The 24760-nt window shown below is 35.2% G+C and overlaps 1 protein-coding gene across 6 annotated transcripts in view; it reads right to left on the reverse strand.

Annotated features, from left to right (window-relative positions):
- The window catches only part of LOC123718865 (homeobox protein homothorax), a 222941-nt gene that overhangs the window by 116067 nt on the left and 82114 nt on the right, over positions 1–24760 (reverse strand). For 2 of the 6 annotated variants that reach the window (XM_045675850.1, XM_045675842.1), the window contains exon 7: positions 18238–18277. The exons of the other annotated variants lie outside the window; for them this stretch is intronic. In XM_045675850.1, coding sequence (XP_045531806.1) covers positions 18238–18277 — 40 coding nt within the window. The remainder of the gene's footprint in view (positions 1–18237; positions 18278–24760) is intronic. 6 annotated transcript variants of the gene reach the window in all.

Genomic DNA, 24760 nt, shown 5'->3' on the forward strand with positions numbered 1-24760 from the left:
GAAGAGGAAGGAGTAAACTCTTTCTTTAAACAATTGAAGATCTTTCAAGTAAGACAGCGAGAGTCGATTCCACAATTCGGGATTTTTTCATGTATAACAGTTGCAGGAATCAAAAAACCAGGAAGCAAAGATTAAAGTAACACAATTACCCAGAATAGATATTGGAAGCAAAGATGACGTTTTTCCCGTCCACAATGAAGTATATACTTTTAGCAGCTACGTGTCCTGTCACATTTGAAGGGACTAAAATAGAAATCCCAAAGGGAAAAACGAGTCCCAGAGCGTAGGCCGATATCGAGCTACAAGCGATCGCACTTAGCCGTCACCGAGTACTATCAGTCAGCGTCGCTTGCGCATTAGGGTCTAATTTATAGTACACCTCATGCGGGCTTTGATTAAATTTTTATTTTTGATAGCTTAATGGACTCACTGTTTATCTTGTAAACATAGTTTAATGTTCCATTTATCAGACTCCGAGTGTTTTTTTTTAAATGTATTCTCGCTGTTGGCCTTAAGGGCCTTTTGGTAAGCTCAGCCGGAACGGGCCCTTAACTGCGACTAAAGCAAGGTCTCCTGCGAGACACGGGCTTCTTGGGCCGTGGCGGGGTGGTCAATCGCCTGAAGGGCAGGACGGAAGATTACTTCGAAGTCTGGATCTTGTTGGATTTTTTTTGTAATGATCGCATTTACACTCCCGTTATACATACTATTCATTACAGATTTGTTTAAGACTTTATATCTATTCTACAGACTTTTTTCTGTATCGGTTGGTGAGTCTTTTGTTAGTTCGCTTTCATTTGATTAGTTCTCAGCTGGTTTCTGATGATACAAAGCGTCTATAAGTTCTAAATGCAATACTTGGCGAAGCATATCCGTGTTTTAGAGTAGTGAGCAGTGCAAACAGACAGAAATCTGAGGCTAAGAAGCTTCTAGCGCCACTGATTAATATTTTTGCGTTAAGGTTAGTAAAAACATCTTTTTTCTTTTCTTTTTATTTAAAATCTTTTACACAATAAGGGGCCGTACACTAATACCGTGGCTATAATTCAAGCGAGGTATCAAAAGATATATACCATTCTGTTATCATTTCCCGGTCCCGAATCCGAGCAAATCCCTATATCCGGGTCTCGGATACCCGTAATCCCGGTTAATAACGGAGCCACTACCTTCGATAATGAACCATTCGAAAGTTATAATTGCTTGGTAATTATGATTCGATCATTGTAGTATAAAAAAATATATATAAATAAGGCTATTAGATTCATATTCATGATAAGATTTTTTAACTTTGTATAAATCTTTATTATCTATACATGTCTAAAAATCCTAATAAGCGCTTTACTGGAACTGGGAATTCTGCTTGGAATACGTATAACGAGAAAGAAACAACTGTTCTAGTACTATACATTAACTTTTTTATCGCTGGCAACTCTTTTGATCTATACACATCTGTTCAGATTTCGTCGTAAGAGCTGGCCACACACAGTTTATGATACAGTTTACAGTCCGACAAACAAACATGCGGTTCCAGGCAACGCATTCAAAGACAATTCAGTTCCTAGGAACTTAAGGCGAAATTAAAAATAGATACTTTTTAGTTTGTCTTATGTTATTTTAATTTAACAAAGAGTTTATAAAAAACATTACGATTGTGGTTTGATAATAATTTTACTACTTAATAATTACAAAAACACATATTACGGTTTCTGTTCGGTACTAAATAAAACTCTATCAAATATCTTAAAAAATTTTAATGAACGACTTTGACGGTTGTTAGTAGTAGTCTCCCTTTTATACTTTTGCATGTATCTTAGAGTAGTGCTTAGATTTAGAAATAATAAATGGCGCTAGAACACATGATTTCCGACTTTGATTTATGAATGTGTGTGCTTGATGTCTTGAGCAAGTGTTTATATCGTATATGATAAATGTGTTGTACAAATATCCGGCCGTAGTTTTTATTTACCCAAAAACTAAATAATAAAGTAACGAATAAGTAATCAATTACCTGAAATATACAAACAAAATTTTTCAGTTTATTTCAAAAAAGCTGTTCAAAACTATTATTTTCATCAAATTCTAAGTAAAATTCATATATATTTATTATATATTCAATTTAAATATTTTAATAGAATCTGTAAAAACTCAAGTGACAAGCCAAAACTGGCGTCTCTTTCCACAGACTACCAATTAAATAAAACATCAGTTTTGACACATGACAGATAATTAACAATCTAAAAGAAATATTTATATTTCTTTACAGGCATTTAAAAAAAAGTTTAGTAATTGTAGGGACATGTGATGGCAGGACGGGGTCGATTGCCTACGCGTGGTCTAAATTAAGACAATTATGGGCCTCAATATCCCTAATCAGACAAGAATATAGAATGGTGTGTAGGCAAGTCGGCGTATCGGTTAGGGCTTCTGACACGTTCAGTAATGTACGAAAAAGTCCATTGATGTCATTTGAACCTCTGTAAGATTCTCAGAAAGAAAGAGAGAAAGACAAACTATAAGGAATAAAATCAATAACAAAGTGGATCGCTTAGTTTCATTGCGAGTCCTTGCAAGCACTTGACGTTTAAAAGCCGTGATATAAATATGGCAATAAAAGGACTATTTCGGTTTAACATGAAAATGTTCTATTCGAATGCACAAAGGGCGCAATTAACGGAACCATTGTGAAGAGCCATTCTCGGGACGATTACTTCATTATTATATTATTTTATGTGTTCGGGACAATGCATATGCACGTACATAAATCATTCCAGCGTATATGGAGCGAGATATGCGCCATTTTTGCGTTCGAGCTACGCCTTTAGGTGTTCATCCGAACTCTTCATTGCGATTGTTTTTAAAGTATGCCTTGCTTCTTCAAAATGTGCTTTAATTTGTTGGCTTTTAAGCTATTTTTTAAGAATACTAATCATAAAAACTAAATTAGATGTGAGTTAAAGCTAGAGATGTCGTGAAAACCATGTCCAAGACAAGGGAGATAAACATTGCTGAATAATATTGCCTAGATAGAGCAGTGTTGGGCTTGTGGCTTTGTGGCGACCCCATCCCAGGTCGTAGTTTGGAACAGCTGGTGGAACAATGGACTTGGGCACACTTATTAGCTGGAACGGTGCAGGATAACAACGTGATACCTTGCATTAGACCAGAAAAAGAAGACAGAGTAAGCACAGAAGGCTGATCACCTACTTGCATTGACCAATGATTATGAAACCGATACAGTAATCTGAGGTCTAAACGATGCTGAAAGGTATAATTATTGTATACGAAGCACAATACTATATAAATTCGATATTTTCGTGAGTTTCCAGCATATTATTAATTAGTGATGTAATAGTATTCCAGTAATTCCAATTGAACAAACGCAGGGGGTGTACAAAGAGCCGCTTTCTGGGAATCGTGTCTTTGATATGGCATCAATAATAAACTTTACGTATTGTTCAACTTTGTTTACATTGATACAGCCGTGGCTTCGTCTTTGGCGTCTGGGTTTGGTACCGCAACACGGGGTGTTAGTAACTTTTTGAAGAAAATCTGCCCATCTGCATGTGAAGAATTCATAGATACAAAAGTCTATTCTCTTCGCCATGGCCATTACTGATAGAAGCTAGGTGGTCATTTTTATTGGTGGATTCATAATTCCATGTTAGCTAGATTATGGATGTAGTTTCTTTTCATCCGTTCTACGTCTTGATGACCAATTTTTGCTTGAATAAATGATATTTTGACCTATAAAACGTCAAATTATCAACACAATTCGTTAGATAAGACCTACATGTGTGTATGTGTGTCTCAGTTAACTCACTTATATAACCTGATTATATATTTAAGGTATATAAGTGTAAATAAATAATATTCTAGAACGTGCATTCCTAAAGCATTGTTGTTTATTGTTTTTCTTGTAACCGAATACAATTTGTTAAAATTCTTAATAATGGTTAAACTATTGGCTAGGGCGCAAAATCGCCACAAGAGCAGTTAATAGTTAAATAATGTATTAATTATGTATTGACGTCGCGTGAGGGTTCACCCTAACTTGATAGACAGTTCGCGTGTGTTGACCAATTATTTTGGGGTAATAGGAATTTGGCGCCTTGAGCTTCGCACCTATTGTAAAATGTGCTTGCACAAACAAAACGCTTCAACAATCGACAAAATTGCATTGTAATTGCACTTTTAATACTCGGAATTATACAGCATTGTGTTTATGTTATAGGCAAACGGACCAAGTGTTATGGCCATGGACATTGCCAGAACGTTTGCAAGTTCTTTTCTTGAAAGGCTTTAACTGGTTCGTAAATGCTTCAGAGGGCAGCTGGTTTCACTTCGGCCTTAAGGAACAGTCGGTTGTGCAGCGACAGACGTCGAGGTGATACGGATGGTATTTTGTATATATATGTATAACATATAAGTCAACTTTTAATGGATATACTTTTTATATATAAGTAAAGTAAATTTATATTACACAGTGTTTCGTAAAATGTGTTTGTACTAGCAGAAAAATTGGATTCATTTTATTTTGCCACGCACCCCTAAGACAGCGGTCATTTCACAGAAGTTTAACACGCGATTGTCTACACTAATTCGTTGGCAGTACAAGGGAGTCATAAAACGCCAGTGCAGTAAAGCAAAGTCCGCTAAAAGCCGCCGGGGCGGAGTCGCTACGCCCAGCGTTTTACCATGGACATGCAATGTGCCAGCGTCTTTATTAGTGCTTGCTGACTTATGGACGCCTAGTACTAGGCGTATCACTGTGAATTGATTGTTGCTCCTGTTACACAACAACTTAATTAACGAATACACCTTCTGATTTTTAACCGACTTCAAAAACCGAATACGAAACCGTCATACGTCACTGTCAACCGAAAAAACGTCATCTTATATCCATACGTCTTTCTTAAGTCAGAATTTACTATACTTAGTTAAAATGCCACTGTCAGGCAGCCAATGTAGTAATTAAGGAGGTGATCAAAGAGATAACTCTTGCATCGTTCTGCTTGCCTGGTAATTGGTACTGTTTGATGACATCATACGGTTCTGTCTGTGCTCCTGTTTACGTTTCTAATGTTCGTTTTAATTTCAAATATTTATTAAACAAACGATTTAACTATTTAATTTGGTAAATAATATGAAAAAAAAATCTCTCATCCATCTTAGGGTTGATTTACACGTAGTCGTGTGATCCACAGACAACTTTTATAATCTGTGACAATACTAAAGAAGGACTTTTTGTCGAGGTATCAAAATGTCGTCGTTATTCCCAGAGTACATTTGCGTAACAAAACTGAAGTCTGTGTCATCTGGGCTAATCGCTAGATAATGTCAGAACAAACACTTGGCATTTGTAATTCGACTTGTGAAATCGCGGTTTCTCTGATGCTTTGAAGTTTGCTTAGAGTTTACCTGTCATAAAAGTTTTAAGGCCTACAGCGGGGCTTCGGAGACAATGCGTACAGTTGTTTTGCTATTTACATCAGAATTACGTACTCGTTAAGCTAAAACTAATCTTAAGGCATCTGAAGAGGTATTTAGTTAATAAAAACAATGGTATTTCAATTCGCTACCGTGAGAAATCTCAATATTTGTTGCATGTAGCGGATGCAACGATAACTCAACTCAAAGATTACTATTTTTTCTAAATAAATAAACGTTATTTGTTTATGAGGGTGCACAAGAGACCTCTATTCTCCACTCAATGATGTTTGTTTAAAACCACTCGAGGAGTCGATGGGCACAAATCTCTAGTGACAATACTTGAGCGTGTAAAAACGATTAGGACCTACTTGCACATGTATGACCTGTCATCTTTGACATTAAAAAAACATCGACACGAGAAAGTTATGACGTCTTGACATGTGATTTTTGAATTTCGAATGGCGCCAGCTTTATCTATTGATATTTGCATAGAATAAATACGGCTTCCAATTTTAAATTGCTGTTTTTTACAGTGGCGTGTATCTCGGTGTATCTCAAACAGTGACCATAGATTAGATAAGGCCGGATGTTGGCTAGATCAGATGAAGCATAGACAATGTTTGCTTAATAGATAACCGCTGGATCTTTCCACGAGAATTCAAACAAGATGTTTTCGTATATTTGTGTCACTCAGTAACTTGAAAACTGTTTGTTCATTGTTTTTGAAGGTAACATTTATAAATCTTATCAGAGACGATACTTGAAGAGTTTACTATCAAATTTCGATAACGTTATCCTTACACGTATTGCTAAGTTGATCACGTATTCATTAATCATCGGATCCTGTCTAGCTACCGACCTCCAAATTGTGATCATCGTGATATATTTTCGTCCAAGTACAATTTCTTTTTAATTTAATGACGTCATCAGTTTTATGCTTAAGCCAGCCATTTATCAATATTTATAGAGCGGGGCTGGCGGATATACCATACTACAATCAGCTTTGCTTCCTACTAAATGTACGCGCGTTCTTCCACCGAACCACACATACGAAACTATTTCATTAAATAATAAAATTATATCACTGGCGTTACAATATTCTTAGAGCCTCAGAGTTCTGTATCAGCTTCATGTTCATTTATCTAATAGGATCAGTTGTGTCTGACAAACGCCGTCAACTATTTGGGTCTAAATCAAGCGGATTTCCTGCCGATGTTTTCCTTCACCTTTCGTGCAAGTGTGCACTCGAAGACAGTCCATTCGAACCTGACGTCAGGTATGAAAGTTGCACGCTGAAGCCACTAGGCCAACACTGATGTATAAGCATAGAAATCTTTAAATTTGAAACAGTTACACCATCAATCAGGTCAAAAGCTTAAAAGTGAAACAAGTCAAAGATAAACATTAATTCAGCTGATGACGCCTCAGTCGGCATACATTAACACTGTATCATTAGTTATTTGGAACTATTTTAAATTTTTTCTACAGACGATGCCAAAATGGTGACTGTTCATTAATATTAACTGATGTGAGAGTCCTCACGGGCTGTCAAACTGCCATCTAAAAAGAATAGATACAAATAAATATATACGCAAACTACTGTCTTAAAAATCACCCAAACGATGACATGGCGTGGGACATTCTCATGTCGTTCAGTAATTGTAAAGACCAGTCTGGAGTCCAGTGTTGGCTTAGTGGTTTGGACTTTCTATGTTCACATTTAACATTTCCTCAACTGAAGGAAAACACCGTGAGGAAACCGTCAAATCCAAAGACGTGGTACATCAGGCACAGAAGGCTGATCACCTACTTGCTTATTCGATTAACAAATAATCATGAAACAGATACAGAAATCTGAGGCCCAGACCTAAAAAGATTATAGCGCCACTAATTGATTTAAAGACAAGTATAAATGCGGAAATGTTCTTGATAATCACGTAATGGAATCATAATCAACGCAACAATAGTTGAACCGCAAGATGTTAACAGTAAGCATAAAATTAACTGACTTTTGGCACAGTTAACCGACGGTCGTCATTGTCACGCCATAAACTGTAACTGACTCGCCTCGATTACTGCGTCAGCAACGCCCGAGTAATTGCTTTCCGTCACACGGATCGAATTTTCCCGCGTTTTCCTTTATTTAATTGTAAAGTGTGTTGTATTTAGGCATTGAGAGGACTAGGGCCTAAACGTGTCTGGAGAAGAATGGAGACTTAGGAGGTCGGTTTAATCAATAATAAGATATAAACTACAACAATAATTTTTCAAAATAAGCTCTGGAATAGGCACGATTACATTTGGAAAAAATACTTAAAAGTAACGAGCCATCTTGATGTTTTGAATAACGGTAAACGGGAAAAAACCAAAAGAGAATCGGTATTCTATGAAAGTACAGTTGAACATCACTTTGATCTATTGTCAATGGTTTCCGCAACATACGCAATATAGGGATTTAGTCATTACAGAAATTGTTCATTAGAGATTAATGTATGGTGAAAGATTTTCAATTCGGTCCAGTTTTGGACCAACATACAATCAAATCTCTTCAATACATTATTATTATTACTTCCACGGTTTAATTCTTAATCTTTATTTTATCTTTTAACATTGAATAGAACGAAATCTGAACGAAACAATGAATAACACTGAATATTGATGAACTGTTTTAGTTGGGTATCGATTTATCTATGATACAGGTTTAATTAATGTCAATGACCGCTATTGACGTAAATTAACGCATTTGTCTATGTCTAGAATTCATTCTTTAATGTAAAAAAGCGACACTCATATGTATAAATAAGTTTTGTATTTTTCATAAATTTAGTTGACAATGCAATTTATCTTAGAGAGCGTGCCAATTCTTTAAGGGCCGGTAACGCATTCGCGAGGCCTCTGGCATTAGTGTCCATGGGAGGCACGTATCAATATTTTATAAAGATATTTGATCCTAGTTTATCAGCCTATATATATATATATATATACACGCTAAGGGTTATAAGCTAAAACAGACTTTTATCTATAATTCCAACACAGATATACAGTATTAACAATATTCTTAACCTACATAGTAATTACAATAATTAAAAAGTTTGGTCCCTGTGTACCTTTAACGCTGGAAGCATATACTCTTATTGTCACAATTGTCGAATAAATAATTGAGATTTTTGCATAATGTAACCACTTGTAGCCCTCCCAACTGGCTAACAACGTCGCACTTCAAGTGAAGTGGCGGTCTGCAATTCGATTACCAGCTAGTGCAGGGGTTCCTAACTTGCTTTTCTCGAGTGTCACTTTATTCGATTATTTAAGTATTCGATACTTGATGGTTAGAGATGTGATATCGTCTGTGGAATGTGAACGTTCTGTGCACTGTGAATCTTGAAGAGCGGGAAAAATATTTTCAAATTTGGAACGCTAACCTCGTTAAATCGTTTCGGTAAATTTGCCAAGATAGTGATTATAGTGTTTAGATCGATCAACTACAAATATTCGCGCAATCAGCAAATATAAATAGGCATGCAAATGTGATGTCAATTTTTACAATGTATTATAATAAGAACATAATATAATGTCGAAGTTAAGTTATTTAGAATCGGTGTCAAATCTAAGAGCATGCCAACGCTCGGCACACTGATACATTGGTACAAAAAGTATAAAATAACATTTTTAATGTGACAAACACATAGGCAAAGAATACAAGAAGATATCAAAGTATGACAGCAACTATGGCTATCCAGACCAGCTGGTTTGTGTTGAGAGTTTTGGGAAAAACGCGTTCTTCTGAAAGAACAAATGGGATAATTGGTTGCCTGGCGTATCTAGAGGGTACACGAAATTTAAAAAAAGGTTGAGAAAATCAACGTGATTCTTAAATATCTTAAACGCAAACGATATCAATTAAGTCTCCAATGACAACTTTAAAAAATTCTTATTAGTATAGTGTTTACTTCAACAGCAGCCTACCTATTACTAAATTGTTTGAACTACTTAAATGGCGGCCTATAAGGTTCAGTAATGTATAGTAAATAAATACATTCTGACATTAAGATCGACAACTAATTAGCCAGTATTGTTTTTAGTGTTAGACAATATTTTTGTCTTTGAACAACCCAATGAAAATACAGACTACAATTATAAATGTTTTTATGATTTTTTTTATACAGACGCACTGATTCTTTTTTATTATACGTAAGTGTATTTGGGATTTTGACATTTTACGGCTCGTAAAAGGTGTTACAATCTTTGTAAGTCATAAATTTCATCTTATAATCGGTTATAATAAAATTTTATTGAGTTAAGCCGTTTTATATTGCCCATTCAGATAATTGTCAAAGGTTTAAAATCTAGGCTTATTTGTTGAGTAAATTTCAAGTTTAATGACCTAATCAAGAGTTACGCGACTACTAGAATAACAGGAGTCAAATTGTGGTATACAATTATTTATGTGTTTTTTGCTATAACCAAACAGGACTAAAAAGGAATCGTGAAAATGTCACATAGGCACAGTACACTCTAAATGACAAATGCTCGTAAATAACGTATTAAACATACGGCCTAAATATCCCGAGAAAATTCCGGGCTGGCAAGTTTTCCTCAAACGTATCGTTCCGTCCCAGCAATCCAAGGAAGCCCTTGATACCTCTCTCAGGCGTTCTTTAACATGCAATTTGGGTGTTAACTACATATCCAAAGTGCTGTTTATTATTTTATTTTGACGGCGAAAATTGGTACCACCGTCGCCATTTTGAAATGTCAGACTGACATTGTCAGTTAGCTCACAAATACATCTATAAAAGTGGATTTATTTTTATTCCTTGCATTATCGAAAGGTTGTCATTGCTAGGTATCTTAAAAGATATTATATTAATAGTAAAGGTAACAAAACCTATCATATTAGTTGTTACTAAATTTGTGTCACACAATATTTTCTAGATTACGACATTTTAATCAATTACTAAGTTAGCCATGACTTCAAATAATCCCCTTATAATGCTTAATTTTTATCGACTAGCAATACTTAATATCCGTGACAGCCACGCTTTTACAGATTAAGAAAAGTATGTGGCAAATGTATTTGACCTAATCATTTTTTTAAAGTAATATAATACAATTTATTCTAATTAATTAAATTAAATTTTATTAGAACTCATTAAATTCTAATTTAATTGAAAAAACTAATTAGATTAAATTTTATCATACTTTATTTAGAATACTACATTTAAGAAATCGATTAAATGTACCAGGGTAATAGGGCCTATAAGAGATTCAGTCGCCATGTATAAAATCTGTATGAGAACCCGTTAAATAAAGCCCCCGAACGACTCATAAAACACTCACGACTCCTTTACGACGTACTCTTTGTTTGGGGGCAACGGGCCGATTAAGGATATCTCAGCGGTGAATATGTTCTATGAAAATACTTATTTGTTTGGGATCAAGGAAAAAAGAAAATAGTTTTTGGCCTAATGAGCGTAGAAATACGACTAGGGCTTCAGAAGGTTTTAAGAGTAATTTGAATGTATGATTTTATATTAAGCAGACAAATTAGCTTTATATACAACAGGGGGCGAAAGGACTTGTCCATGGACATTTGAAGTGGGTACCTGAGTATGTTGCCAGCGTCGTAAAAGTCCTATAGGTCCGGAAATACATTTTATTAAGTAGTTGAGAATTTAAACACAATTTAAACACTTATTAAACTGATACACACAATTAAAAACCAAGACATGTTCTAATTAATTATAGATTAACGTTAGCAACGTCATACAACATAATAATCTCTTAGGATATTGAAAATGCTTACATTACCATAAAAATATTTTAAGAACACGTCAATTTGATGCATCATTTAGAGCGAAACATTACGGTTTCCCGAAGCACATCAATAAAACATTATCATAACATTACGAGATCATAGGAGCCGTCATAAAAATCGAAGCGGCCATAAACAAGTTACTCCGTCGCCCAAGTACGCAAAGTGAGCATCCGGTACAAATCGGCGAACAAAAGCCAAGATATCGGACATTTCCTCGACACAAAGGCCTCTTGTCTTTATTTAATCATCGCAATTGAATCCTCACAGTACGGGTTGACAAATTCGCACGCCCTCTACATCGTCTTAAACGCGTACTTAAGCCTACCCTTCCTTCACCCTCGGACGCCTCCATTCTTTTTATATTGCAACTTTATTAACGCATAAAGGTCTGCTGATGGCCCTTTAAGAATTAGGATGCGTCCCGGCCGCTCACTGGAGCTGAACTAATCGAGTGTCGGGATCTCGCCACTTGCCACGGGATAGCGGTGCCCTACTCAATTAATGGAACCGTTATCGCGAAAATTTGAATTCAAATTTGGAACTAGACGTTTTTCATTAGGAGGTTTTATTCTCCCACCGTCTGTCGAAAACAAAGGGAATGGCTTGTTAGAGAGGAAATAAAGGAGCGAAGAAGAATTCTATTACGGGTGTACTACAAGGGAACGATCCAATAAGAGTATTGACGAAGCAATCGGATTTACATGTACTGTACTAAAAGGAAATCATGAATGAAGCGCTGTATAGGAAACCCAGAACATTATCCTTATGCTTCCATTTTACGACCTTTACCCCCATCGGAAAGGGTCGCGACACGCCGTAAAGCGCTCCGTCCCGCTCCCGCTTAAGGGCCGCTCGTAAAACTGAGCGAGATAATCACGAAGATGAGTCGAAAATTATTTTTTTTATTATCACCATCGGCGGTGCTCTTTTATTTCCTTTTTACGGTCCGAGTACCTCATAAAAAGACAATAAACTTACTATTTACAGACCATCAGGAAATTGTTAGTCGAAGAGGTCTTTTTACGACACACGGAGGACTGATGCACTTTACGAGTGAACCGACATTAACCGAATGATACATTTTATCCGCTACTAACACGGCCCCCGGATTTGCTTAAACGCTTGTTAACGCCACCCTTTCATTAGTTTAATCTTTACAGGTACTTTGAGAGTGTTACTACCATAAAATGAATTACAGCTTTATTTCAGCCAATCTTCTTCACACGTTAACTTACTAAATTATTATGATAGAACCGAAAATCTCTCTAGTTTTCTAAATTAAGTTTTCCTCTTAATCTTCAGCAGCAAAATGAAAGAAAATCCAGAAAAAGAAAGAAGTAGAAGGAAAGTAAAACTTTCTAAAAAGTACCAGGACATAATAAACACCTAGGCGCTTCACTAGTGAAGTGGTCATTTAATGGGCTGCGTTATAATAACAGTTATTAAACGGTTGCCCGTCAACTAATACGCATTTACCGCTTTTTTATGTTGAACGAATATTGCCCGCTGTAAATCGTGGCCAGATTATCGACTAAATTGTTTTACGATATATTTTCATTATTAATGAGAGTGAATTTATAAATTTATGTCCGCGTTGACGCCATGTTTGATAAGTTGCTTTGTTCGCTTGAGTTTTATCGACTGCGTGTGAAAACAAATTATTATTGTTGAAAAACTAAAAAATGGAATTTTTTAAACAATTCTTAAATGTTATTTAGTTTAAACAAAACATTTATTACTAACGAAACGATCTACTATATTCAACTTTACAGAAATTCGTTAAATACAGTTAAATGAGATAAAGTTTAACAAAAGGCTCTTATTATCATAGACATGAATACAAACTATAATTATTTAATTTTACCTTATTACTTGAAGATTATTACAGAATTTAATTAATTGCAATAGAATTATTACTATCATTGTTATTGTTATTTTTTTTCCTAATTAATGGCTTCGAATCTATTCAAATCAACAGTGGTAGGGACAAGAAAAAGATGGCGGGTCACGGAAAAATGTGACGCGTAACCGAAAAATGTGACGGTAATGTTTTCAAACGCCGCTAAAGCAGTTTCTCTTCAAATAATAATCGAAAAAGAAAAATAACTATTTATAAGGTGGTACATTTTAAGTGTGTAATGTGTGTGTGTTGTGGTACAGCATTCTGCTGTGGAGCAGACCTGTACCACAGCGCTGCTCATTCTGCCAGAGACACTGTTAGTTTGCGCCTCAGACACATAAAAATATGTTATAATAATAATAGTAGAAAAATATTTTTTTTATTATTTATTATTTGATTTAAGTTTACATTGTACGCGGCGATGCTGGTCGTTCAATCCGATTAAGTAAGCCATTAATTGAAATAGCTATCAAATATAAAATCTCCAAGTCAAGGTACAATTTTATAATGGAATGTTGGATTCTATCTGAACTAAGCATTTGCTACAGAACAATTTATCCGCGTAATGGCGTCGTGAAGAACGCGAGCGATTTCAATATTGTGAATTCCAAGACTTTAATGAATTTTGGGATTGTCGTGCGGTTTTTCGGCAAATCCCGAAGTCCCAACTTCACAGGCCTAAAGATAATTTAAGCAGAGTATGCGTCGATTCCGTGCCGTCGCGGCCTGGTATATGATAATAAGGTTATTTAGGTCCGGCGTTTCGTATGATAAAATTGTACCAACGATATTCAGGCAATTTCTATGGAGATTCCGGTCTTGTTTCGGGGCTAAATCTGAGCGGGTATGATATATGGGACAGAGATTTCCTCATACGAAAATATTGCTATTGGGGGTGGATTCGATTGTGGTACAAATTGTACGTTGTACGACAATCATTATTTACATGGTTTTATTGGCTTTGTTTCGTTCATTTCCCTGGTTATCGCATATGGTTATTTAAAAAAGATTCTTAGGAGATATTTAAGCAAATGCGTAAAATGAAATAAAATAACTTTTAAAGTTTTTTTCCAATTCGTTGTTGTTTAGCAAAAGAAAAAACTTCTTAATTACCAGGGCCTCATAAGGTATTAGGTAATTCGAGTTTTTGCCTGGGGCTGGGACGAACTAATTAATAATCGTTCCGTTTTCTTCGCTATTCATTTTTAGTCTTTGGCTTTTTGTTGGTCGGTTACTGTGGCCCAACTAATTTACATGTTAATGAGATGCTGGAATTTAAATCGATCTTAAAAATACCGAAGTATGAAAAATAATAACTTTAGTTTCATACAGAGAAATAATAAATATTAATATGCTATGCTCTACACTCTTTGACATGTAAGGAGTTAGATTAAGAATTATTGTAGCAACATTTTTGGATATTATTATAATGTACTCAGAGATTCAATTAAAAGTTGCCCTATCAAAATAACTTAACCAATTTTAGTTAAACTGTTCATTATATTAATGGACGTCTCTGTGTATTACAAATAAACAAAACCGCGGGTTTAGTTTCTCAAGGTACCTTTTTTAAATAAACAGGGAAATGTAAATAATTGTACCAGGCGTACATAAGTTACAAAGCTCTGGCTTCTTTGTCCCGCGATTACGTATGCAAATGATGAGCACCTGCGCCTTTATGTACCATGGAAATGAATTTTCTTTTGTTTTCCTTTGATGTTGGAATTAAAATTGTAGTTTTGGTCATTGGATATTTCTATGAACGCTTTGACTGAATTAAAAAAATCTTGCTTTTGACTATAAATATAGAAATAAAAAACCGATTTATCCTTCGAGTGGCTAAATTCTATAATAATTATTGTGCTTATTAAAAATTGATTACATAAGGTTTATAACAAAAGTATTCAAATACCTATTGCTAAAAATACATCATTACATAATCTGTGGCCCATCCCTAAACACCGCAGACAATACATAGACCACCAACGGCCAATGTGAATTTGAATTTGGAACGCGATTAAAACACATGCTAATCGCGCTTAATTTGCAAACAGTAAGATGTGACGATTGTATGTTGATTATCTGTGGAACTACTGCTGTTCGAAATTCAAAATGAAAGACAAAGAACGCTATGTACTAATAAGAATTATTAATTGTAAATAAATATTATATACAATTAGAGAAAATTCCGCGTCTGCTAGATCAATGTCAATCTATGCCACAACGATTCATTTATTTTTAGTTGTAACGCTTGTATTGTCTTTGGTTGTGACAAGATTTCATGTAGGTACTTTAAGTTTAGTTTGCGGTTAATTTTGCAGTCAGTGGTTGCGGTTAATTATTAATACCTACTTAAGCGTGAGACTTTACGATAAATCCATTGATAGCAGAATTAAAAATGGATAATAGTTTTTTTTTAATTCTAGCTTTTAAATGGCCTATATGGTGCTTTTAAATCGATATGAAACGTTTATCAAAGTTATTTGCGGAAATACGTTCACGCAACATTGCTGAAAGGTCTTGACGTTTAAGCTCACAGTAAGCCGATTACTTTAAAAGGCAGCGAGTGAACTTTACAACTCTATAAACCTTAGAAAAATCCATACTCAATAGTGAGTTATATATTTTGTTCGAATGTAAGTAATCCGTCAAAAGTCATTAATTTTTCCTTCTATCTGTAGTGCACAATAGTTTCATATACCATAGAGTTTTTAGTCTATAAATACTTATGGTATCGCAATGTTATTCAAGTCTACGAAATCAAATTTGGAATAAATCTAGGGATTTAAAAGAAATATATTCCGCTCAGCCAGTTTTAAAATCTCATTCGAAAATGTTCCAAATTCAAAATAGTCATCCGTCACCCGCAAAGGCATTTCTCCATTCCATAATCCACTCTATTCTAAATTCAAATCATCGCGGGGGACGCTCGCTCCCCTCGCAGCACAAAAAATACCATATTCACACCGAGTCGAAACAAAGTGATAAATCACCTTCGGGAAATTAAAAATGTCTTTAAAACAATACTTTCTTCCCTTATCCCTTTCCAACGTAAGTGGAAATGCAGCGCAGACGACATCTCTCTCTTTCTAACTGAGCATTAGAGCGTTTTGACTGAACGTTTTAGATATTTGCGCGCGATTGTTGAAGTTTAATTACATTTTTTCGAAATGACAGCCCGGTAATAAGTCAGCTGTTAAGATTATGCAAGTTTTATCTGAGTTTTTAAATTAGGGGAGATGGAAACGTGAAATGACGTTTCTAAGATAAATTCTCTCTTAACTAATTATCAACGAAGTTGTATAGGTTTCAAAGCTGAACTAATTATGATGAGCTTTCGATAAGACACAACATATATGAAAAGATATTGGCTTAGTTTTGCCGCAATTGGAACGAATCAAATCTAATGTTAAGGACTTTAAAGTTACCAGTTTTAACTGATTTGTAGTGGTATGTTTGACCACGTTGGTTGGGGCACTTTGAGCGCATGGCCCAAGACCGAGCGGTGAGAGAGGCTAACCAGAGCCGTCGAGGAGGACCTGCTACGGCTGAAAGCTTTAGGCGAAAGGAAGTACAGAACTGGAAGATCATGTCGAAGGCCATGACACTTTTTAATAAAAATTAGACAAATTAACAATAAAATATTTAAATAAAAACATTACTTCGAAGAAAGTGGAACTAAGCTAAATTTTAAAGCTTAAAAAACACGAGCCAATTACTAAGCGTTGTTGTAAAATATATATATAAAAAAAGCTTGGTTCAAAAGCATTTATGATGATGTTAAGTGGTCACGCCTCCCATAGACTCTGTCAATGCCAGAGGGCTCGCGAGTGCGTAGTCGGCCTTTTAAGAATTGGTACGCTCTTTTCTTGAAGGTCAATTAGATAGAGAATCAGGCGCAATGTGCGAAAGAAATTTTATAGTTATTTTTACGATTGTTCTCTCAACGCGCACATAAATGTCTCCAGGTATTTATTACAATTAAATATTTTATGTCCCAATAAAATGTATTAATAAAACTTTTGTTAAAATAGCTCTAATTGACCTCGCCACAGTTCAAACAGTTGTTTAAAACGCTTTAACAACAACTTTTTAAGCTGTCAAATCAGTGATGAACTGTTTTTTTTATGACAAGTCCGTGAATTTCTACCTTGAGGTATTTACCCTCGTCTACGTAAGAACTAAGTAAGATCGTGTTTTCATACAGACCTAAGGTGTGATGTGGCCTATTGGAAGGCACGCCTGTTTATGCCTATTTTACCACCGCCCAAATGAACCTATATTAACCTGTTTAGGGTGGATGGAAGGGGGGGGGCCAAGGACTCCTTTGCTGTGAACAAGAACAAAGATCCAAATCGTGCAGCGGTATCTGAGGTTGTCAATAACGAATGGGTGAAAGTCCAGCGTGCTTCTAGATGAGCGTTGTTAGCGTTTTAATCTAGTTTCAGAGCTGTCAGGCCATTATCTATATGCAAGCGTTCAAGACAAGATGGTGAATTGAGGTATTTTTATTTGGAATATGGACTTAGTTATTTAGTAAAATATTTGGTAGATTGCAAAAGCTACTTCAGACAATGTTATAATTTGACATACAAAACGTTGATTCCATATGAATGAAAACATAAAAGTATACACTCTAAAAATAGCTGTTTCTACTGTGAGAGGCGCTCAGCTATAACTCCATCCTACTACACTAAAATCTTAAACTCTACCGTGAACGAATCGGCGTTTTCGAGAGCCCGACTGATACAAATACACTGTGCTAAACACAATTTTTAAGGTTTTTAGATCACTTTTTCTATAGTTTTATAGAGACTCAAGTGACAGTGGACTTTATGTATTGGGGAAACTTTTATTAAGTCGTAAAACGCTTAGTATGCAGTCTCTGAGGTTTAATTAGATATGTATTTTATTGTTTTTTTTTATTTCTTGTCCAAAGATTATTATACAATACCACAGTTAAAAAAATAATTCAAGAATATTTTTTCTAAGGAACATTTTATATGATTTTTATAGATGTGTTCCGATCAATGTCAGAGGGCGTGAGCGTTGCCGGCCTTTTTAAATATGCTTTATACTATTCACTTACTATCATCCAATTCTTCTTTGAATTCATATTTCGGTCTTACCTGTAAAGATACAAAGGGAAATTAATAAAATTATTTTTTCAAGGTCAGGCTTTGAGTGGGGGTCGTAGGTTCGATACCGGCTTAGACAATAAATAACAGACAATAAAGCGCCATTGTTTTTTTGTAATTATAAAATAATAATTATTTATAAGCAAATAAATTATCAAGCTGGTTTAATTGAATGTGTTAAGTAGTTATAATTAAGTCAACAAGTAAAAAGTGTAAAATGTTAATGATTCCAGCTATAATTTATAGTGTCTAGTATTGTCTGACTTTGTATTTTGTCACTTTCCTTCACAACATAAGCACAACTTGACAGTAAGAGACAAAAGAGTCCTTTAATGTATTTTTTATAATTTCTTTATCAAGCATTATGTATTTCTGTAATAAATAAATGAATCACTATCAACTTATTAATACGCGATAATACATAATAGAGGCTACTTGCTACATTTTAAGTTCTATGGATTTAATTAATCATTAGAAGCTAAGTAGCGAGTTTAAATTCGTCAAAAACCTTTGTCTATAAATTACCAAGGTACCGTCATTGAAATAAAGTTTTTTTACTACAGATTATCTAATGGTTAATATTCTCAGTTCACGCTTGACTAATTCACTAATGTAATACAGTTAGGGGACGTAAAAAGGCACACTCGAACGGACAGACAGACATATTAATATTTATATACGTCGCTTACAATTATCATCTGTTGCACCTTTGTACAGTAATTGTCGCCTGGTGTGGGATTATCGTCCTTTTTGTTAAAAAATCATTTTATTATTACTAGATATTGTATATAAATACTAGCCCACCTGACTTTGTCGAACAAAGACTCTTATTGTAAATCGTAACTTACACAAGAGTTTCATCAAAATCGGTCCAGCCGTTTTGGAGTTTAATTACAAAACACGCCTAACAGATTTATAAAAAGATGATTTTCCCTTATTACTGTATATACGACTAACGTACTATCTCAGTATCCATAACCAAGTTACAAGTGGTATTTACTATAGCGTAGATGTTAACGACCAGGTATGAGGAATACGGTTAAATGAATAAAAAAAATAAACAATAAAAAACCCTAATCCATAATAAGCCAATTTAGTGTTAATTTGACAGTTGACAATCTCAATTGCATTGACAATTACAAGTTATAATCCGCTCTATCCATAAATATTCAGAATCATTTCACGCACGGTCACCCCATCACAGACAATAAAAAATAGACAGCATCACTACCCAAGATTGACATCTGACAGAGCTTAGGGTCGAACCGACCCCAGGCCGAATAAATTTTTAATCAAAATATTTTTTCCCCTCAAGATGTTAATTTTTGTTTTCACGTGGCAATCGTTAAAACTGGAATAATATAATTTAATAATGTCACACCTAAATGTCATTATTTTAGTAACTAAATAAACACGCACACACAATTTGACAGAATTAATTCCTTTTAAAGTTGAACCGTCTTCGATAAATTTAAAACTATAAAATGATAGTTTAAAGCCAGTTAAAATTAAGTACGTTAATAAAATATGTCTTTTTAGTTTAGTTTGTTTATTTTGTTCCTGTTTAGTTTTGTCTTAATAACTGTGTATACCATATATTTTTGCACTACTTGCCTGTCTTATGTAATTTAATACTTTTTTTTCCTTTACTCACAGTCGTTGCCTGGAAGACGTCGTTCGAAAGCGATAAGGCCGCCAGTTTCCCTTCTTTTGATTTAATTATGTTCATTTTTTTAAATGTAGTGTAACGAAGTGTTAATAAATAAATAAAACAGTCAAAATTTACAATCCTTAGTCTTGGCATGAGAATTCTGTATCAATTTCGTGTTTAAATTATTTTGTCTAATAGGCAAGTAGGTGATCAGCCTTCTGTGCATGACAGACACCATCTGCCTTAAATCTTTTAGCTGAAAGGCTACCCGGTTTCCCCACGACCGAATGTGAAATTAATAAGTAGAATAGAACTCCATTGGTGCACAGGAGATCCGAATGTTGTGGGTTCAGCAAATCAGCCTTCTGTGCATGACAGACACCATCTGCCTTAAATCTTTTAGCTGAAAGGCTACCCGGTTTTCCCACGACCAAATGTGAAATTAATAAGTAGAATAGAACTCCATTGGTGCACAGGAGATCCGAATGTTGTGGGTTCAGCAAATTCAAGCCACGAGGCCATCACCAGTCAATACGAAGAGCTTCTAATACTTTTTGGTTTACCAGTACTGCACTTTACAATCCTAGCTAGGGAAAGCCCCCCGTGAGGCTGATGAAAAGCTCTTTCAAATATCTTTGACAATTATTCTTCTTTTACGTGCCTATCTTAAGCCCTAACCGATACGTCGACTTGCTGCATCCACACCGTCCTATCATCCACATGTGGGCAGTATATGTCGAGGCTCATGTATTCATGTATCTATTTTCATTCCATAACGATACAAAAGATGTTTATGAGGCTTAAAGCTAGGTACAATATTATGGACCCTGTTAGGGCACAGCAAAAGAAGGCATTACGAAACCTATATAACATAGCTAATAGCAACACAATAAAAAATAGCACATAAAACTTCACACTCCAGGCTAGTACCAATTACATAGAATAACATTTTTTTATTTATTGAATTTTGTATATTTAGGGATTAATAATCATGAAAATAAGCTATATTTTTATCTTCTAGGTACTCATTAACGCTATAATAACATTTACGTATAAGAAGTTTTTTTAGTTTGTTTGTAAATATATGTATCTTTTTTTCATTTCTTAGTGTCTCCGGTAGTTTATTATAAATTTTGATTGACATGACTAGTGGGCTTGATGCATGTATTTGTAATCGGGAAGATGGTAGGTTTAGGCGTTTTTTGTGTCGAAGTGTATATCTTGTCTGTATGTCTTCGCGTTTGGTGTAAAATTCTTTGTGTGCATGGGCAAAGGTTGCCTTCATTTGTTCAGAACGGGTAGGCGGTCCCTGACTTCTCCTACCATCACTTCTTCTAGTTAGTCGAGACTATACCGGTTCTCTGATATGGACAAAGTTGCTAAAAACACGTTTGTAAATGACAGTCGACAGTTTTGTGCTCGTAAGTTGGTGGTTGGTTGGCATAACATTCTCCAATCTTGAAAGATAGAGGGTCTATTGAGGGTGACTCCAGTCCAAAAAGAAATATGGAAAATACCAAACTCGACAAAATAAGTTAATTTGAAGTTTATTTCTCAAAACATAATCTTCGTAAACAGTAGCAATTAGTTAAAACAATAAACTTAACAATTGCCAAAGTAAATTATAACTATTTTATAACCGTGAAAATTATGTACATATTATAAAAGCTATTCAACGTTTACAGTGATTTGACATCTCTGACTTAAGAAATAAAGGTTAAAATGCTAATTTCAGGAGTAATTTCAATAGTTTAACAAGATTTGACATGGTTCATGGACCACCGGCGACTCATTGATTATGTTCGACTCTAACAAGCCTCTTTTTATCAGAAGGCAAAAGGAAAAGTGGCGAATGTTAAGTGATACAGCCCATGGACACTTGCAATGCAAGAGAGCTTGCCGTCTTTTTAAGGTACGCTCATGTCTGAAAAACCCTAAGTAGGATTGGTTCGGAAATATTTAATTACTAGCTGGTTCCATCTAGTGGTGTTGCAGAAACTGCCTCAAGAAACGCTCAGTTGTGGAACGACGGACGTCGAGGTGATACGTGAGTAATTTCGTATTCTACCTCCACGTCCGATGATGAAACTAAGCTGCCAGTATTAATCCGAACAGCTCTTCTGAACACTCTCCATGGTCAATGCGGTAGAAGATGCAGAGAGACCCAACATCTCTACATATTGGTAATTTGGATAATATAAGAAATTGTAGCATTGTTGGCGTACGACTCTAACAGTGAAGTGGTAGGTGGTGGTTCAATCCTCACTCGCATTTACGGCGAAAGAAAACCGTCGTGAATATCCCAAAAATGGACGCGTGTCGGGCATAGAAGGCTGTTCACCTTCTCCATCTAATCAAATAAATGGATGCAATCTGAGGCCAAACCCATAGGATTGTAGCGCTACTTATGATCACTAATATAATAAATGGTTGACACAATGGCATTATCCCTGACATTCGTTAAATATTGATAAACCCTAATTTCCCGAATCTAATAAGGCATCGCTATAATTCTAGTTTGTCAATAAATATCGATTGCGAAAATATATACGCAAACTTCTGAACTGGAGTGAATGAGACTGTCTTTAATACAGAAAAGAAGATGAACAGTGACAAGTCAATAGGCTCTATAACATCGCGTCATTTGAGACATAACCTGCATAATTCGCCAATGTTTCGGGATTTATCAAACTATTACACTAATTAAGATGATATTGATATTTTCCACCTTACCAAAGAGGATGAGAGGAAGTATCTGAAGAGACGGGAAGACTTTAACTCTGTTAAGCATTTATAATTTTTGTTTAGTATTTATTGTCGTTTGTTAAATGCTAAACTTCAGTTTTCCTTCATTTCTATTACAAATAAATAAATAAACCACACAGCGCAGCTAACTTATAAAACTTTAGCTAACAACCACAGTAGCTGTCAAAAATACAGTAATTTTTAAGCTGTATTCGACATGTTCGAAATTCAAATTCCATTGTTTAATCTGTGGTCACTTGTCTATTCAACGTCAGCCATTGTCTGAGACGTTAAATCACCAGAAGCCACATTTTACAACTCATAAACATAATCACAATGTGTTACTTTTCACTCATTACAATGCTACCGTTTAAGAACAATTATTCTTGGACGACCAGTTTCGATGAGCCCCTCTGCTCGGGAATCGTCAAATACACATTAAGAGATCGGGGGCCTTGTTAACTGGTGGGTTTATTAGCATTTTTTTAAAAATTGAAAAATATTCTAGTAGCCTATTTAAGATTGTTTGTCAGTTGTAAAAGGGCCGCAAATGTGTGTAATTAATCATTGTTGACATTGACGTTTGTGGTTATTTCGACTGTATTATTTAGGCGATAAGTAATATTTATTTAAACAAAATTGATGACGTAAACCATGAGCAAACCAACAATATTCCTTACGTTACGACGACCTCGGATTCGTTTAATCAAGCGTAATTGAAAATTCCTTAAATACCTCAGTAATGGAACTGTCAGGGAGAGTTTAATTTCAGTGCATTTAGTGCATACTTGTAACTCATTTGTATGTCGGGATTTCTACCTAATCGAAAATAGTTTACAATTTATATATTATTTATTTTTAATTTAATTTATTTGATTTTTCATACATTTGGGTTAAAAATCCAGTGTCGCAACAACCTTTTAGGCATAGGAGTATTTGCACTCGCACACCTGAAGGTCGTTAGTTCGATCCCCGGCTGTGCACCAATGGACTTTCTATGTGGGCATTTAACGTGGTCTTGCCTTGGTCCAAAACAGTCCACAGCGTGTGGTGAAGGCTGATTACTTGTCTATTAGATTGACAAATCATGAAACAGTTACAGAAATCAAAGGCCTAAACCGGAAAAGATTAAGCCTCTATTTTTGTATCTGTTTCGTGATCATTTGTCATTATCATCCAGATGATAGTCCTACTGACATACAATGACTTTTTGTGTCTAAGGTTCTCCATCAGCGACATCAATGGGCTTAGTCATCACATAATTAGAGACTCCTCCTCAGGGTGCTTGCGCCAAAACTCCAGGTCAACGCTGTTCAGAAAAGGGCCTTAAAGATATTAGATCGAGTGTAGTAGACTAAATTAGGACGGCTGCTGGTGACGTGTGTCTCGTTCGTATATATTAAGTTTCTCATGTAAACAAAAATACATTTCTTTTAATGAGAAATAAAGTTTTTTAAACATTAGTTAAGAACTCGACTGTTGGTAGCAGTGGGCGTCTTTTCGGATGTCCATTCGAATCATCATTACATGAGTTAAGCAGGCAATCGGTCTTCCATACCAGCCATTACATAACGGAATAATAATAAAAAATTCACGTTTTGATTGTTACACGTCTCGCTCTATCCCGAATTAGCCTCTCTTTCTAACAGGCAGCTGTATGACGAATCACTTTGTCATTTTTGACAGATCTCCAATTGTTAATTTTCACCCTTTGCCAAACAAAGGCCGCATTAAATATTATAGTTTTGTTAACATGAATATAGTCTGTGTAAATTGTAATCCTTTATAAAATTATAAATGTTTGTTACGCTTTCACACTGTTGGTGAACGTTATTTCATGAATTCTGGTATACATAGAGAAATTTTTAAATCATATGTTTATATATAGTTAAAATAGACAATGCAACCGTGGATCGGAAGATAGATAGGCCTTGTACATAACCAAATCCAGGACGTACTAGACAAGTTACAGGTACTCGTAACCGATGAGCATGAATGGCGAATGTCCTGAAAGGTGGATGAGGCGAGAAACGTATGTCAGGATAGCAAGTGTAAAACCGTGGCCTCTGCCTGCTCTT

Source organism: Pieris brassicae, chromosome 2 (genome assembly GCF_905147105.1).
Source record: "Pieris brassicae chromosome 2, ilPieBrab1.1, whole genome shotgun sequence".
Classification (NCBI taxonomy): domain Eukaryota; kingdom Metazoa; phylum Arthropoda; class Insecta; order Lepidoptera; family Pieridae; genus Pieris; species Pieris brassicae.